Raw genomic sequence first — 19,472 nt, forward strand, 5'->3', positions numbered from 1 at the left:
GCAAGTATTTAATAAAAGAAAAGAGTTTCTCATGCATTAATTGAATGTGGAGTTTGAACCACGAATTGGATTTGGATTAATATTAATAAGGTCCACAGGGGTTGAGTTCTCAAGCAGTCTAGTTTTTAAAACAAGTAGTCGACTGCATGTAACGGGTGGTGACTGGTTGTCCCCTTCCAAAAATACAATCACCGCCTTCACACAAGTACTGCAAAATGAATTGAACGCCTTTTTTGACCCTTATGTGATCGGATTCACAAGAGTCAATCACCTCCAATGGCCGTCGACAAAAAGTCCAAAAAGGCAAAAAAGAATATGAGGGCTTGATATTTGTCTTACTAGTCTCTTTAAGCAAATCGAATACATATTTCCGTTGAAAGAGGTATATATTTCTTTCATTCATTTGGATATCTGGATCCCAAGGAAATAACACAACCTTCCCAAATCTTTGATTTCAAAGGTTGTGCTGAGGAAGCACTTTGGCTTGCTGATAGTTTCCAAATTATTTCCTGTTGCGATTATGTCATGTACATAAATAAGAACCAAAACCATCTTATCACCGGCTTTTTTTATGAACAATGAGTTCCCTGACCTCTATTAATGATCAACAATGAGTTGTTGGCATGAATTATAATTATATTTTCGATGAACAAATGAGTGGTTGGCATGAATTCTAATAATATTTGTCCCTTCAAGAGCGGTGCTCAGTTTTTGATGCCGCACTCTTTGGGACTGCTTTAGTCGATAAAGGGACTTATGCGACCTGCAAACCAAATTTGAAGTTCCTTTTTGTGGGCTAACCTGACAACCACTGCATGTAAATATTTTCACTTAAGTCTCCCTTGCAAAAAAAAAAAAAACACTATTCATATCTAACGGAAATAAAGGCCAATTAAGATTGCGACAAATGCACTCCATTAATATTAATTTTGGGTACAAGTAGGGATGTCAACGGATCGGATTCGGATCGCATACATCTTTAACCATATCTGCTTTTTCGGATATTCATATATTCGGATTCAGATTCGAATTCGAATAAAGCAAAGTCATATCCGAATCCGAATCCGAATCCGAAATCCAATTTTACAATCCGAATCCGATCCGAATCCGATTTTTACATTTATATCCGAATCAGAATCCGAATTTTGAACCGGATTTTGCCATTTTTTAAGTATTAGATAGAGGATATTTGTCTAAAAATGAATCCGATCCGAATCCGTATCCAAATCCGATCCGATATTCATGTATATCCGAATTCGAATCCAAATCCGATCGGATGTCATTTATTAAATCCGAATCCGATCCGATTTCTTAATCAGATATTAAATTTTTATCCATATCCGATTTTTTCGGATCGGATCGGTCAGATATCCGATTCAAATCAGACATATTGACATCCCTAGCTACAAGGGCAAACGTTTCTTCATATTCCATTGTGTGACGTATTTTGTTTTGAACATTCGTCTGCAACCCACGGCATTGTTCTCCTTAGGAAGATGCGCAATGTCCCATAATATGTCCCAATTATGGTTTTCGTTTAGAACCGTTACTTCTTCCTCTATGGCTTGAGCACATATATGCCGGCTTCCTCATAGCTGCTAGGAACTCACTGATCTGTAATCTTCCCTTAAAATGCAGTGTGCTTAGTAGGGAGGTGATCATGTCTCAAGTATTGATCTGTGTTAGCCATCTGGATGTTGTAGTCTTCGAGGTACCTTGGTGGGTAACTTGTGCATTGTGACCTCCTAGTGATGACGACTCAGTTTGCATTTGAGAGATTGTCAGGTGCCCGGATTGCTGCTCAGAATCAGTTGTCACTGCATATTCTTCACTGCCATGACATGAAGTGGTCAGAAACACATCAAACTCTTTGTAATCATCACTAATGGGCAACACAATAGAATCGGAATATGTCTTCCCCTTACTAATATCATCCTTGGGTTTGAAAAAAGGATTTTTCTCATCCAATATGACATTATGAGATACATAAAGACGCTTTTTTTTTTTAAATCATAGCAGTGGTAGCCTTTTTTCTAAAGAAGAATACCCCAAGAAAATACATTTTATGGTCTTGTGATATAATTTGTCACTTCCTTGATTTTTAATATAAATTTTACTCTAAAAATTATGATGTGGCCGAGTTGAATTTTCCCTTGAAAGAAGATTTCAAGAAGAGATTTCTCATTCAAACACTTAGATGGCACGTGATTGATGATATAGCATGTCTTCATCATTGCAGTACTGCAAAGCTCCTTAGACATGTCCATCTAACATAGAAGAGACCTAGTAGTTTCAAGTAAATGTCTATTCTTGTGCTCGGCGGTCTACTTAGGCATGCACACACAAGTGCATTGGTGGCTCGTTCCAGCATCTCTCTCAAATTGTTCAAAATCCCGAGGTTTAAGTTCAATGTCATTGTTTGTTCTGAAATTTTCAATTCTAACTTCAAATTTAGTCTTGGCCGTCTTGTAAAAATTGAGCAATTTAGAAAACATTTAATTTATGTCAACAAATAAAAACAAGTGGCTTTAGAATAATAATCAATAAATGTCACATATTACCAAAAGTTGGTATATGAATCTATAGGCGAATGGCCTCAAATATCAAAATGCACCAATTTAAAAGGAACAACAACATTATTTTCAGATTCTGGAAAGAAAGTCTAGACATCTTAGCTAACTTGCAAATTTCATAGCATTGCTTACCAAAAGGTCCAAAACTTGAGTTGGGCATCAAAGTAGCAAGGTCACAATTTGACGCATGCCCAAGTCATTTGTGCCAATGTTCTCCATTCAAATTTGACCTCATCACCAAGACCAAAGATTTATTTTCCAGTGTGTAAAAGGTTGTTCTTCAACCCGCCTTCACCAATCCTCCTCCACATCACAAGGTCCTGCATAATGATGTTAGTGGGCGTAAAAATAACTTGGCAATTCAGGTCCCTTGTTATTCTAGATACTGAAATCAAATTAGAAGCAAGGCATTTTGTGATCATGACAAATGATATCTTGCCAATACCGATAACCTCCTTTGACGGACCATAAGCTATAGTGACCGATTTAGATATGTTGGATGACACATAATTTCTGAACAATTTTTGTTCCATGGTCATATGATCACTAGTGCCTGAATCTATAACAATCCTTGGTAATTGCTGGTATGATTGGAACAAGGGGAAGCAACACCCTATTCTGTTTCATGTTAACACTCTCAACAATTCTCTAATCTTTTCTACTATGGCCAAAAACTCATTATATTCAGTTTTATCGCTAGCAGGAAAATCGATGTTGTCTCCTTAAGTTTGTCAGTTGGTTTTCTTTGGTTCGATGGCTTGCCTAGAAGATCCCGTCATCTTTCATGTGTATGATCACCCTCCTTTTTGAATTGTATATAGTATCTTTTGGGTCGATTTTTCCACCGATTTGAGTATCGTCATCCGTCGATCACTTGAAAGGCTACTTTATCTCTCTCTTCACTTTCTTCGCTTACTAGTATTGGGTTCATATTTTTTCTTTTTGGGCTCATCCCACATTAACATAGAGCCAACAATAGAGAATGATGGTAGTTTGGGAGTCATTATAAGAATTTGACTTCTTGCAATCTCAGACTCATGTCCAAGGATAGCAAGTAATTCAAAACTTTTTTGTTGCTTGCGAAATTTTTGTTTCGATGTTAAGAGTAGCAGAAATGTTAACATGACAATCAAGTTCATCCCACATACCTTGAAACTCTCCCAAATGGTCACTGAAGGTATGACGCTCCTTTTTACTCACTGAATGTACGAGCAATGTCATTTTTTCAGTGCAAAATTCCTTAGCAGTCTTCTAGATTTGTTGCCACCGTTTGAGCAAAGAGAAAACCATGAAAAATTTATTGGTTCCATGGAATTAATCAACCATGCCATGACAAGATGGTTGTTTGATTGCCACTCTGTAAACGATGGTTTGAGCAAAGAGAAAACCATGAAAAATTTGTTGGTTCCATGGAATTAATCAACCATGCCATGACAAGATGGTTGTTTGATTGCCACTCTGTAAACGATGGATCATTTTTACTAGGCTTGGGAAGATCTCTAATCACGCACTCCAATTTGGATTTACTACTGAGGTAGAGCTTGACAACTTTTGCACATGCTAGGTAATTGGTGCCATTTAATAGAATGGACGTGATATCGTTTGCAGGACTAGCTTGTTCTTACAAAACAATCTTTTCCATGCATCAACCGGTTTGAGTTGTTTGCCATGGAGGAACACACCAAGGCAGAAGAGGTAGGAAGGAAAAAGACCACTACGGCTCACAAAGAAGAATGAACACAAGGAAACTAAAGTTATGTGGTTCGGCTAGATGGCCAACATCAATGAATAAAGGCAGAACACATTGGTCGGCGATTTTCATTAAGTCACCATTTACAGGAGTACAAGGATAAATAGGCAATAGCTGCAACTTCTCCGCAAGAAAATCAGTGGGAATAGAAAAGGAAATCTAGTGATTCTACCAACAATGTTGAGATTGAGATCTTTAAGCACAAGGAAACGAGATAACGATGAACTGTTGGACTATCGACTGGGCTACCAACGTACGATTTCCTTCCTTCAACAGAAGGGCTTAGTGACTCATGCATGCTCCTTACTCAAAGATTAATTAAATTATCTTCATACAACAAGAAAGATCCCACGTTGAACAGTACTTCAAAAGCTTGTATATTTATACATAAAGCATCTATGCTTTCCTCCTATTGTATCATTAAACTCAGGATTCGCATTACGGCAACAAAAAAAAGAGAAAAACACATTGACTCATATTCCCCCCACATCGACGATACACGTACATGAGACTCTTGGTTACAGAGAAGGGAAGGAAAAAAGGCGTATTTCTGCAGTTGCCTAATACGAGCGCTCGCGATTCCTTAGTTAATTTTCCTGCAGTTGGTACGCACTTGGCCGTTGTTGCCAGTAAGAGGACTGATGTTTCCCATCTTCACCATGGCAGCAGCGAAATCTCTTGAGAAAGCGAAAGGGTTGAGGCTGTAGGTTCTGACTTGTGCATCGGCAGAGCCACCATTGAAAAGCTCCTGGTCCGAGTGAAGCAGGCCCCTCTTGAATACCAAGTTGAGATAGTAGGCGTTATCGAACCGATTTGGAGTGAGGTTGTCCAAGGGGGCAAGGTTGTCGTCACCACCAGATCGAGGGCACTGCAATCGCCGCCTGAACGCAAAGAGGGGCGCGATGTTGGTGTCATTGTAGATTCGATCCCTGAACAGAGAACACCTTGATTGGCCGATGGTGTGGGCACCAGAGAGCGCCACTAGTTCCTGCAGGTTGAACCCCTTAGCTTGGAACGCTGTAGTCAGGGTGGCGAGGCTTGAATCTGGTGAAGGCAGGTCGGTATTAGCACCACCAAAGCTGGCTGTTGTGGAATCTCTCCTTCCCAGTGGTACATTCCAAGAAGGCCCACCCAGCTGCAGCATGCCAAAAATAGATAAATAATTTATCCGTAGAACGAATTAGCAAGTTAAACGAAATCAATTAAATATTAAAAGTTTCCAACTCCAATCCTTTGTTAGTTTGGCTTTCAACACACGTCAACCGTATGAATAGAGAAAGTGGGAAAGAAAAAGGACTGAGGGAAAAGAAAGGAGAAGGAGAGGGCATACATACCGCGACAACAGAGTCACGTGCAGCAACGGCGAGAATGTCAGCACAGGACACCACACTCGCACCACACGCCTTGTCAACGGCAGATTTGATGGTGTCGATCACCTCAAAGCCACGGAGGGAGCCCATGTTAGGTCCCGCCGTCTTCTCGCCGGTGAAGGTCGCAGTGTCGTCCAACAGAACTGAAGCATCACAGCCCTATAGATATACATGTATGCATCTTAGTTTACAATTTTCAACAAAGTTAATAAGCCCACTTGCTCTCTGCTCAAAGTCTTAAACAGATGATAACTAACTGCCAGGAATCTGCTCGCTCTGTTGTGATATGGCCTGATTAATTACCTGAACGAAGCAATCATGGAAGTGGAGACGAAGTAGGGAGGCACCCATGCGGGCCTCGGTCTGCACAGCGCTCGCCACGGCAGCTTTGATGGTGGAGAGTGCGGTGGGGCAGACGGTGTCGTAGAAGGTGGTGCTCAGCTGAGCAGAAGCGGAAGTTGCTGCTGCTGCGACAGCAACCAGCACCACCAAGGCCATGCAACGCGGAAGGGACGATGCCATCTCGATCGGGCTTAGCAACTGCCCTGGCTTTCGTTAAACTACTCAAGAAATGACTGCTTTCTAGCTTTCTTGAGTAGTGAGATGATGCGGTGCTACTAAGTTGCTCATCCTCTTCTTTATATAAATTCCATGGTCGGCAGCCAGCTCTGGCCCTTCCCCACCTCCAGACCTGGAAAGATTTGTTGTTTAACTTTCCTTAGAGACAGTATTCCACTCTTCATTGTTAAGAAGATAGTCAATCATCCTCTATAAATTTTTTGGCTTCCGACCTAGTATAATGCTCATTGCTCATGGAGAGCTCTCTGATTCAATTTTTGTCTGTCTTTTAGCTTCCCCTTTTTAGACCAATTGCAACCCCAATCTCGGTGCCACTTCATTTGCCTGTCTTTTAGCTGATAAAAAGGAATTTTTCTATACCAATCATTGGACTGTGCCAGTTTATATATATATATATTATATATATATACCTGTTAAATCATTAATTCGTCAACCTTGAAAAGTCAAGATTCAAACCTTTTGACGTTAATTTGTCCGTCTGTATGGGCGGAGTCAACGATTGCGCTCTGCACACAGTTTGCGGTGTGGGCTGGGGGCCACGCCCGACGCCTTGTCGATCGACGTTTGAGTAATGGACGCCTAATGCGTTTCACATCATTCATGTCATTTTTTTTTCATCGTAGGCCATTCAGATAACCTGTTTCTCTTTCTGTTAAAGTGTGTTACTTCGTCATCTGCCCAACAATTCCACGAGAAAAAACCAACTCCTTTTGCCAATCTCCCGCTGATCTTAAATATTTCCATCTTCTCTAGTACTACCTGATGGTTAACGCGTACTGATGTCTGCGAACATACTTAATGTTATATCATCTGATGCATCTTTTTGACCCATAAGTTGTTCTGTTGTGTAAAGTTGCGAGCGGTGGGTTTGTTGCGGCTATGAAGATCGAATATTCAAAGTGAGCATTGTTCGTATGATCAATACATCGGTTGGACCCATTTCTCTTTGCAACAATCTTTTGTGTTGGTAACTATACAAGTTAACTTTATAAGTGTTACTAGCATTATGTGGTCACCGGACGTACATTTTATGGTATTGATGAACAACATCGACCAAGTTAAGCGTACAAATGTGTAGGAATTTATTTGGACTGTCGAATTGTTGGGATTTACATCCGGAATATTGCAATTTCTGAAACAAAGTATTGAGTGTTGAATCATACACTTGCCAAAATCAAACCACCGTTATTTCCCCTTTCCATTTTAACGATTGGTGACCTTGGAAAGACCAAAATTAGCCAGTTTCAATTACTTGGCAGAAACGCCAAACTCAGCATTCTAAGATTGCGGGATTAAAATCAAATGCCTCTTTTGCCAATATATATATATATATATATATATATAGGCCTGAGATTTCCATCAGACATGTGAACTAGAGACATTAAAAATCGGATTTTAATTCGCCATCTTGAAATTGTTTTTGTACTAGATCGTAAAATTGTACTCTGTACCAATTAACAACAGGCTTTTATATATTTTCTATGTCTCTAAATGGATATATTGGGAACCGTGTCTGGTGTATAGTAAGACCGACCTGCGAACATCCATACAAATGTCTGTCAGTTGAATATTGGTCTTCATTTCTGGGCCTCTAATTAAGATGCAAGTCCATGCATACCTTTTCTTATAATACAAGCTTTATACAACCACCACACGCGTTTGGTGGGTAGAGAGTAGAGATAAGGAGAATGTGAAAGTTGTCAACCTAGCTAGCTGCAGGACAAGATTTCAGTTTCAAACCTTGTCATTCTCTTAATTTGCGCCAACTTTTCTTTGGTGTTGGTGGTGGTGTTGCTGTTGTCCGCATATGGCTTGGTGGTAGGCGCTCACTTTAGTGCAAAAACGAATACAGGTCCAGTGCAAGTATACAAAAAAGGGAATGAGTTTCTCAAGCATTAATGGATGTGGGATTTGAACCATGAATTGGATTAGGATTCGAATTAACAAGCTCCACAGGGGTTGAGTTGTCAAGCAGCCTAGTTTTTAAAACAAGCTGTCCACTGCATGTAACAGGTAGCTTCAATTATTGAACTACTAAGACATGAACAGTACAGTTAAAGCATAAACGGAGCAAGTCTGCACTACTCGTAATGCACAGAAAAGAAAATGATCGAGTCTGCAGGGAAAGGCGCAGGTGGAACCTGTTTAGTTGAGATGGTTGTCCCCTTCCCAATAAGACAATCACCGCCTTCACACAAGTAGTGCAAAATGGAACGCCTTCTTTGACCCTTTATACGATCGGTTTCACAACAGTCAATCACCTCCAATGTCCATCAACACAAAGTCCGAAGGGAAAAAGGAATATGACTGAACTAATGATATATAATTCATAAAGGGGATGACCGATCTTCCAAGTTGGTACCCCAATCATTGGACGGAGGCTAAAAATAAGTCAAGAAAGCTCAACACAGCTACCTGCAAAGTGGCTCGGAAGGTAAACGCATGGTAAATAGGCGCCTCAACCGGAAGCTGGTCACTGGCCCATCTCTCTACGACACCTACCCCTTTAACAGTGAGCCAAGCCCATCTTAGGGGCAGTGGTGGAGCTAGAAATTTTTTATCAAAAGCGCACTTGACTTAGTGGGTTGGATGCCTATAAGACATTGATGTTGACTGAACCCAGGTCCCACTCCTTCTTAATAAAAATTTTCAAGGAGTTGTGTTAGTTGACATGGGCAACAGCCCTCACGAGCTCACACGTAAGTCCGCTACTGCTTAGGGATGGGTCAAGAAAACACATGTCAAACACCAGTCATGGTGCATGGTGCACCCTCATGCACAACCCTTTCTCTCTCGCCTGCAGGGATTGCATGCCCCCATAACAAGATTTACGTGGAAAGAAGTGACTTTACATCTTTTAACTGTTCCTTTTGCAATGGAACACAATAGATAAGTGCTTAATAATTATTTCCTCATGATCAACATTTTCTTCATATGGATGTAATCTGATTTGATTGGATGACAGTAATACGATTGTCATGGTCCATTCTTTGTCTTTTTTGTTCCGTAACAACCGGAAGGAAGCCATCCCTTTTATTGAATGAGAATATTTGCAAACAAAACTGCAAAACATAAAAAAGGAACCAAGATATTTTGTACTCAGAATGAAGCAGAGTTTGTGCTGTCATAAGGTCGACTAGGACCCAAAACACGTATTCTCTAAAGCACATCTATGATTGCTCGGAATGAACCAAAAATCTACATTTTCTTTTGAAATTAACTCGAAGCACTCGAGCCCAGCCCCTTGGTTTGAAATAAGCAGGAACTTTTAACAAGGTTGTCAAAAAAACAGAGTTCAACATCTGATTCTCTAGCAAGATTGTGTCCTCACTATGGATTTGAGACCCCGTTTAGATTGTTTATGCAGCAGAGTTCCAGTAAGGCATAAGCCTGCCACTTCTAAAGCTACATGAGAACCGTCTCATGAAATATCATCGTAGTTATAGACATATCAAACTCTTTATAATCGTCAATATTGGCCAGCACAATACAACCAGAATCCTTTCCCCCCTGCCTAACAGCATCATTGGGTTTAAAAAGGGTTTTCTCATCAAATGCGACATCATGGGATACAAAAAAAAAAGTTTTGATTCAAATTATAGCAGCGATAACCATTTTTGAAGACAAATATCTCAAGAAAAGGACATTTTTTTGGCCTTGTAACTTAAGTTGTCATTTCCTTGTTTTTTAGTATAAACTATTTATCCAAAAATTCTCATGTGGTCAAGTTTAATTTTCGCTTGCAAGAAGATTTCATGGGGAGACTTCTCATTCTATTGTAAAGGTTGTTCTTCAATGAGCTTCCACCAATCCTCATCCTCATCAGAACGTCCTGCACAATGATTAGTGGGAGTCAAAATAACTTGGCAATTGAGATCCCTTCTTATTATAGAAACTAAAGACAAATTAGAGGCAAGGCCAGACAAGTGTAACACTTTAGATTTGTGATCATGATTAAAATGATATCTCTCCAATACCCTTAACCTGCTTTGAAGAACCATCAGCTATATCTCACAGATTTAGACATGTTTTTTGCATCATGTGCAGTACCTTTTGGGGCGATTTCCCTCCGATTTGAGTCTCTTCCTTTGTCGATCACTTGATAGACTAATTTGCCTCGCTCTTCACTAGGCTTGGAGAGATCTCCAATCACATATTAAAAGCTTAGATTTACCGCTGAGGTAGAGCCGGACAGATTTTGACCATGCTAAATAACTGGTGCCATTTAACAGAACGGACGCAATCTTGTTTGCAAGAATAGTTTGTTCCTGCAAGTGCAGAGCAATCTTTTCCATGCCCCACCCTGTTTGAGTTGTTCTCCACCATGGAAGGAACTCATCAAGACATAAGAGATAAGAAGGAAAAAGAGTACTGTGGCTTTTGTTTGAGTGTGGAGCATTTATGTTATTTTTCCGCTTTGCGGGTTTTGCCCTAATCCCATGTCTATGAGGGCATAGTTTTGGCTTGTACTTTGTAATTTTTTACAATATTAAACACCGTTCTGTGTGACAGCTATGGACGTAGAAAAACATTGTTTCCGAACCACTTAAATCTTTGTGTTTTTTCTCTTTTTCGGACTTCTATTCTTTTAGTGATTAAGAGTGTGAGAGCGAGCTTAACATTGGATACCATGGAGAAAGAAAAAAGATGTCCTACATCCACGAAGGACAGAACACAACTGTAGACGATTTTCATCAAGTCACCATTTACGGGAGTACAAACGAAATCTAATAATTCTACAAAAAATGTGGAGATTGTGATCTTGAAGCACAAAGGAAATGAGATAATTAAGGATAAACTGTTCAACTTTAAACTGGGCTATCAAGGTACGATCTCTGTCGTTCAGAAGGGCTTAGTGGCTCATGCATGCTCCCTATTCATAGATTAATTAAATTAGCTTCATGCAACAAGAAAGATGCCACGTTGAACAGTACTTCAAAATCTTTTATATTTCTATATAGATCATTTATGCTTACCTCCTGTAGTATCATTAAACTCAGGATTCACATGAGATTATGGCTAGAGCACATTGACTCAGATTCCCCCACATCGATGATACACATAATGACTCTTCGTTATAGAGAAGGGATAGGAAAAGAAATTTTCTGGAAAAGACAAAAGTACCCCTCACGTGTTTACATGGGAGGTGCCAAATACGAGTGCTCGTGATTTCTTAGTTAACTTTCCTGCAGTTGGTACGCACTTGGCCGTTGTTGCCAGTAAGAGGATTGATGTTTCCCATCTTCACCATGGCGGCAGCGAAATCTCTTGAGAAAGCGAAAGGGTTGAGGCTGTAGGTCCTGACTTGTGCATCAGCAGAGCCACCATTGAAGAGCTCCTGGTCCGAGTGAAGCAGACCCCTCTTGAATACCAAGTTGAGATAGTAGGCGTTGTCGAACCGATTTGGGGTGAGGTTGTCCAAGGGGGCAAGGTTGTCGTCACCACCGGATCGAGGGCACTGCAACCGCCGCCTGAACGCAAAGAGGGGAGCGATGTTGGTGTCATTGTAGATTCGATCCCTGAACAGAGAACACCTTGATTGGCCGATGGTGTGGGCACCAGAGAGCGCCACTAGTTCCTGCAGGTTGAGCCCCTTAGCTTGAAATGCGGAAGTCAGGGTGGCGAGGCTAGAATCTGGTGAAGGCAGGTCGGTATTAGCACCACCAAAGCTGGCTGTTGTGGAATCTCTCCTTCCCAGTGGTACATTCCAAGAAGGCCCGCCCAGCTGCAGAATGCAAAACATAGATAAATAATTTTTCAGTAGGATGAATTAGAAAGTTAAGCAAATAAAGTCAATTATATGTTAGAAGGGCCCAGCGCCAATCTTTTTTAGGTTTGGCTTCCAACACAAGTCAACCGAATTAATAGAAAAAGTGGGAAAGAACAAGGATCGAGGGAAAAGAAAGGAGAAGGAGAGATCATATATACCGCGACAACGGAGTCACGTGCAGCAACGGCGAGAATGTCAGCACAGGACACCACACTCGCACCACACGCCTTGTCGACGGCAGATTTGATGGTGTCGATCACCTCGAAGCCACGGAGGGAACCCATGTTAGGTCCCGCCGTCTTCTCGCCGGTGAAGGTCGCAGTGTCGTCCAACAGAACCGAAGCATCACAGCCCTGTATTGATACGCTCATGCATGTTAATTTAGAATTTTCGACAAAGTACAAGCTCACTTACTCTCTGTTCAAGTCTTAAACAGATGATAAGTTCCACAAATCTGCTAGCTCTGTTGTGATATGGCCTGATTAATCACCTGAACGAAGCAATCATGGAAGTGGAGGCGGAGGAGGGAGGCACCCATGCGGGCCTCCGTCTGCACGGCGCTCGCCACGGCAGCTTTGATGGTGGAGAGTGCGGAAGGGCAGATGGTGTCGTAGAAGGTGGTGCTCAGCTGAGCAGAAGCGGAGGTTGCCGCCGCTGCAACGAGAACGAGCACCACCAAGGCCATGCAACGCGGAAGGGACGACGCCATCTCGATCGGAGCAACTGAAAGCGACTCGACTCAAAGAAGCTGTTGCTGCTTGCTAGCTAGCTTTCTTGAGTGGTGAGATGATGCGGTGCTACCAAGATGCTCATCCTTTCCTTTATATAAATTCGGGGGTCGGCAGCCAGCCCGGCCCCTGCCCCTGCCCCTACGTCTAAGACTTGAAAATTTTATTGTTTCTCCTCCACAAATCTTCCGGCCTTGTATGATGCTTCTGCCTGCAAAATTTTAAGTATATTTGAACAACGACCACATAATATTTTTTTTTCTAGTGTCTTTTAGCTGCGCCCTTTTAGACCAATTGCAACATTAATCTCGGTGGCTCTTCTTAATATTATATATTTTTTATGATCAGAATGAGTGTTAGTTTATTTATTATTCGACTGAGACAGCTTTGATGTATACATATATCCGGCTTTCTTTAGAATAATGATCATTAATTCGTCAACCTTCAAAAGTCAAGATTCATACCCCTTTAACGTCAATCTGTCTCTCTCATTTCATGGGGTCAGCGATTGCGTTCTGCACACAAATTCGTGAAGTGCGCGAGGGAACCACGCCGACGCCATGTCGATCGACGTCGACCCTATAGTTAAGTTCACGTCGATCACCACAAAGTTAGAAATTTTTGATCAAGAGGGTTGAATTAAAGTTTTTAAATTTTGATATGCATCAAAATATCGTTTTTTAAAATTTTTATATAAAACAAGTAAATTTTTTTAAAATTTATATCTGCTTTTTTTAAAAAAAATTTAAGGTCGGCCCATGGGGCTCCATGGTTCCGCCCTTAATTACCATTGATTGTTATTAATGTGTCTTACTGTAATGGGCTCTGGGGATTTAATTGCATACAGCGGGTGGTGCATGCAAGACATGCACGGAAAAAAAGTGAAATGCACCGGAAAAAAAAAAAAGAAATGCACCTGAAAATAAAGGAAAGGGTAATAAAGTGTTCTGCATATATTTTTCAAAAGAAATGTTTTGCAGACTTTTGATTTTTTTGACTAATTTTTTATTTTATCTTTACAGAAGGCATTCCTTTTCACTGATGAAGAGTACCTTGGTCATTACACTCTCCATCACATAATTTTTTATGCACCGGGAGGTGCATGTAACCTGCTTCTGATTTATTCTCTAATCAGATTCGATCATAGAGAGAGTATTGAGTTTATTGGATTCATGTTGGACAACGGATGCACCTGACCCATATATTGAGGTTCTCACCGCCACCTTCAAGTTCGCTTCACACAAAAATCAGACCTTTTAATCTTTTTCTCAAGTAAGTAAATGAAAAAAAAAAAAAACATTTTAGAGGAGGAGTATGAAAAAGACTGGTGATAAGGAATATGGAATAATCGGATATATCCCGCACAAGTCAAGGAAAAGGCAATTAAGCCGATATGAAACGTTTGGTAACATGGACTCCTCTTTGAAATCTAGTTATCGGAAACTTCAACTTGAAAGAATCACATCAATGAACCTATTTTTCATAAACTAATTTTTATCATATACTTAAGTTACTCACTTTCATGTTTTTTAATTTATTTATTTTTTCTTTATTGGTATCACTTGTATTGTACCTACTCTTATAATTGTTTTTATATAAATATAATCTTGAATTCCAGGCTTCTTCCCTTCGGAATTATGTGCCTATTTTGCACCCTGGTAACTCTATATTGGCTTCCAAGCGCCGCACCGACAACATGATAAAACTTGGAAGCGTGGGACCAAGAGTCAGGAAAGGATGCAGCGGCCGTATCATGTGGGAAAGCCCTGGCGTGCAACAAAAGAGAGCCCAGCTCTGAACCCCTTTGTTAACCTCAACTGCTTCGGCGTATAACATTGTTACTTTTTTCAATTTAATAAATATTTAAAAAAATTCAATCTGATTATATATATATATATATATATATATATAAACACCCACATCAGTCCAGTACCGTCCCAGCACCCATACGGTCCAATACTTATATAGACATGATACTAGAGACAGTTGTAAGACGAATGAAAATTGATGATTTCAATGAAGGATATTTGAAGCTAGTTGGCTGACTCATGGGGTTGGCTTGAGAATCACCTACTCCGATTGGTAGAAAATGTGGCCACGCGTCAAGGTTAGCCTAGCTCGTCCCTGACTTGGTTCGACTCACCGGATTTGAGTTATTTTAAAATTCGATCGAGTCGACCAGTCAACTCACTGATTCATTGACCCTACCATCTGCCAATCTGAGTTCTGAGTTCAAGTCATGGGTTTCCCAACTATGATTTGAAGAGATGCAAGTTCTGTGCCCAGGACCCAAACATGAACTCTACAAGTAGTAGGGCATGAGCACCATGTTACCTCCTTGGGTTCACTTTCATCCAAATTTTGTTCTTTTGAATCAAGTTGTTGCCAATTTCCATGGTCAATTAATGGGTGCACTGCTGTCACTGTTAAAATGTGAACAGCTACCATAATTGATCACCCATAACCAATTTACGTTAAAGGAACTAAAAACAAAATTTTGGCAAGGCTAGGGAGTAGTTTCACATCATTCATGTCAAAATTTTTTATCATTATTTTCCATTCAATAACATGTTTCTATGAAAGTGTGGCACTTCGTCATCTCCCCAGCAATTCCATAAGAATTGTGCAGCTTTTTCACGGATTCGAAGCACGAAAAAAAAAAAAAAGTAAAACTCATTTTGCCAATGACTACATTTATCTCTTCACTTATTTTAAGACTCTGTGATTCGAATCCATTTCCTCTTTTGCAAAAAAGAAAGAAAGAAAGAAAGAAAAACCAGAATCTAATATGTTAATTCGAGACTTGGGTCAGAATACCTTAAGGGTATGTTTGGCAGCAGTGGCACATCGTTATTGTCTCATGAATTTATACTAAAAAACAGAACAAATTCATGAAATGTTGAAACAAATGTTGTTTTAATTTTTGAGGCAGGTTCATGGAAGAGTAACATTGTATTATTGTTGCCGGTATAAATTTAGCTTAAAAATTGAAGCAGATTTTTGAAATACAACATATTTTAATCTTTGTAACAGATTTATAAAAGACTCACAAAATGTTCTGTTTATCAAACAACCTCTAAATTCCATCTTGCATATAAAGTGTGGAAGTTAATAATCTGATTTTAATTCGCCAGTCTTGAACTTAGATTTGTACTAAGAACGTAAAATTGTACCGTCCAATTAACAACAGGCTCGTACATATTTTTCTTGTCCCCAAATGGATATACTGGGAATCGTATCTGGGGTATAGTAAAACCGACCTCTTGGCATCCACACATAAATGTCTGTGGATTGACGATTGGTCTATATTTTGTGGCTAAGTCAACTCATACCTTTTGTTATAATACAAGCTTTATACAACCACCACATACATGCGGTGGGTAAAGATAAGGAGAATGTGAAAGGTGTCAAGCTAGCTAGCTGGAGGACAAGAATTCAGTTTCAATCCTTGTCATTCACTTAATTTGCGCCAACTTTTCGTTGGTGTTGTCCTCATAAGGCTCAGTGAGAGCTGTTCACTTTAGTAAAAAGATACAAGTCCAGTGCAAACACTCTTAGCAGTTCAATAATCGAAGCCACTGACTACTTGTTATATATATATATATATATGTGTGTGTAACAAGTAGTCAGTGGCTTCGATTATTGAACTGCTAAGACATAAATGGTACGATTATACAAGTATATTAGAACGGAGCAAGTCTGCACTACTCGTAATGCACACGACCGAGCCAACTGGGAAAGGTGCATGTGGGTGTTAGTTGGGATGGTTGTCTCCTTCCTAATAATACAATCACCGCCTTCACACAAGTAGTGGAAAATGAATAGAACGCCTTCTTTGACCCTTACATGCTCTCTTTCACAAGTGTCAATCTCCTCCAATGTCCTTCAACACAAAGTCCAAAAAATAAAAAAAGAACATGACTGAATTAATGATATATAATTCATAAAGGAATGACCGATCTTCCAACTTGGTACCCCAATTGTTGGACGGATGCTACAAATAAGTCAGTGTTGATACGAAAGCTCAACACAGCTGTATTAGAAGCAAAAAGGAAAAAATATATAGTAAGGTGTTTCTTGGATTGTAGGCCCAAGTTGGTTATATGCACATACCTAATACTTTTAGATGACACATACCTTCCTTTAAGAGTGGGTCTACGCAGGGTGCATCCCGATGCAGGTAAATTTTTACAAAATTTACTTAGCTGCTACTACTTCGACCGGCAGGCGACAAGTGTAGGAAAGTGAACCAGATATAAAGAAACCGTTTGATAATGATCTGCTACCCTGATTAGATGCAACCAGCTGAGAGAATATTAATTAGTTAATGCTTTTTTGTATGGAGAGCATTGGTATAAAAGCTTCTCAATTGGTTTCTTTTCTTCTTTTTTGAGAGATTTTGCTTCAGTTGGAATGTCGTTGCTTTGTGTGTCGTTGTGGAAGGAAGTAACTCAACTTCTTTCTATGGTTCCCTTTGCAATGGAACCCAACAGACAAACGCTCAATAATTATTTCCTCATAATCGGCATTCTCTTCATATGGATGTAATCTGATTTTGATTGGACGACAATAATACGATATCTCTGATGGTGCATTTTGTGTCTTTCTTGTTCCGCAACAACCGGGAAGAAGGCCATCCCTTTTATTGAATAAGAATATTTGCAAACGAAAGTGAAAACATACAAAATTAAAAAGAAAAAGAAAAAAATGGAACCAATTTTTTTTTTTTATTACAGAGAATGATAGTGTGGACGAAAACAAATGTCAACACATTGAGATTCATGGGTGCATAAAAACCTTTCCTTCTCATGCATATATGTTGTGCATGAAGATGAGGACCCTCACTATTCATCTTTACAATGGTGCCACTTCATGCATGGCACACTGTCATGCTATAAGAATGACAATTATGTATATTCATAGTGTATATTCATGTTTCACTTCATGAATAGAAACATGTAGTGACATAGAGTTATGTTACTAAATGTTATTAGTGACCAAGATATTGCATCACAATTGCCACTGATTGGTGTTCATTGATCCTTCTTGTGCCATTGCTAATTGACACATAGAAAGCACCACTAATAATTATTGTTATTCCTCATTTTCTAAAGAATTCAAAGATGTAAGTCCTATATACTATGCTTCAAATCAAGACTATGGGTTAAGAATAGATTATTTATAATTTAAGCATGCTAAGACATCACTCTTTGATGATATGTACTTTTAGTCCTATGCTTATGCTTCAGTTATTAATTAAACTTACATGAACCGTAACATTTGGGAATTTCAATCATACGGACAAATTTATTTTTAAGAGTGGATTGCTTATGATTAGGCGATTATAATTTTAGTAGATACCTTTTCGGATGCGTGTTTGGCAACGCGGACGTTTTATCCTTGGATGTGCTGCAGGAAGGCATCCTCCAAGAATAAACGTGCCCCTCTCAAAAAAGGCAACTTTTTTAGTTTTTCGTTTGGTCTTTATGGGATTTTTTTTAACAATTTCTCATTCAAACAGTTAGATAAGGGTTGCACAGCTTTTTATTGGATTAGAAAAATATTATAAAACTCATTTCTGGCCATCTCTCAATGACCTGAAATCCATTGTCTTCACTTCTTGGTTTCAAAGTATTGAGATTACTAATTGATTAGTGCATGCATTCACCTGTACGTGACACAAGTGTTATATGGGTGCTTTCTTTTCACCTATAGCTTGTTCGCTCGTATAAATCTTCACCGATTGTTGTGTTCTTGAAGATTGAATATTCAAATTGAGTGTTTGTTATATATATATTATCAATACATTCGTTGATGGAATACATTTTTCTTCGCTTCAAATCTTTCACGTTGGTAATGTTGTTAAAGTCAGATTGAAGTATGTTACTAGTGAAGCATTGGCATTAATAGGTGCATTCAGTTTGTTGACTGAACGGCCTCAACCAAGCTAGGAGTACAAAAGTGTAGGAATCAGGGCAGCTGAATGTATTGGAATTCAAATCCAAATCAGGTCTTGTAGGAGAAAACTGGCGAAAGAGCGACTTAAGTGTTGACTTATTCTCATCCTAATAAAATCAAGCCACCTTTATTTCCGCAATTTCACTTTAATGGATGGTGACTGCAAAGAATATAGGGTCGAAATGTAGCTAGTTTAGAGATCCAGCTAGAGGAGAAATTGACGCCCCAGGAGTTTAAAATGGAAACTGACCGCTTCACTTATCGAAGTACAGCTAAGACGAACAATAATGCATGGATCTCCATGTAAGAGGCGCAATGGGGGACCCTTTTTATTAACTAAGGTTGTTGTTGTCACCTTCACACAATGCACTCACCACCTTCAAGTGTGAAATGAGTGGCTTCCCTTTTTTGACCAAAACTGTTATCACTTTCACCGAAGACAAGCATCTCCAAGTATCCATCACAAAGTCCAGAAAAGCCAAATAGAAAAGAAAAGTAAACAAATGATACTTCATGAAGGGGATGACTAACCTTCCAAGTTGGTAGTCAATGAAAGAAGATGGAAAAGAAGAAGTCAACATCGATCAGGGAACTCAACGCGGCAGTAAGTGGATCCGCAAGTACAAATGATATTGAAGATAATGCAGATGCATAAGAACTTCCGTGACATACAAATTCAGTAGAAAGATCGTTTAGTTCACTTTCTGTTGGATCTTAAATACTCATACAATTCTATAAGAGGGT

At 39.5% G+C, this 19,472-nt stretch overlaps 2 protein-coding genes across 2 annotated transcripts; both read right to left on the reverse strand.

Moving 5' to 3' along the window:
- Positions 1 to 4,906: 4,906 nt before the first annotated feature.
- Positions 4,907 to 6,277, reverse strand: LOC116267125 (cationic peroxidase 1-like). Its single transcript, XM_031648708.2, has 3 exons — positions 5,997 to 6,277; positions 5,658 to 5,852; positions 4,907 to 5,458 (listed from the first exon to the last, which is right to left on the reverse strand). The coding sequence occupies exons 1-3, from the start codon at positions 6,213 to 6,215 to the stop codon at positions 4,907 to 4,909; spliced, it is 966 nt and encodes a 321-aa protein (XP_031504568.1). The 5' UTR covers positions 6,216 to 6,277.
- Positions 6,278 to 11,227: 4,950 nt separating this feature from the next.
- Positions 11,228 to 12,774, reverse strand: LOC116266927 (cationic peroxidase 1-like). The gene is made up of 3 exons (XM_031648434.1): positions 12,533 to 12,774; positions 12,201 to 12,395; positions 11,228 to 11,997 (listed from the first exon to the last, which is right to left on the reverse strand). Exons 1-3 carry the CDS (start codon positions 12,749 to 12,751, stop codon positions 11,446 to 11,448), a joined length of 966 nt encoding a protein of 321 aa, XP_031504294.1. The 5' UTR covers positions 12,752 to 12,774; the 3' UTR covers positions 11,228 to 11,445.
- Between the last annotated feature and the right edge of the window lie 6,698 nt (positions 12,775 to 19,472).

This window comes from Nymphaea colorata, chromosome 13 (genome assembly GCF_008831285.2).
Source record: "Nymphaea colorata isolate Beijing-Zhang1983 chromosome 13, ASM883128v2, whole genome shotgun sequence".
In the NCBI taxonomy this organism is placed as follows: Eukaryota; Viridiplantae; Streptophyta; class Magnoliopsida; order Nymphaeales; family Nymphaeaceae; genus Nymphaea; species Nymphaea colorata.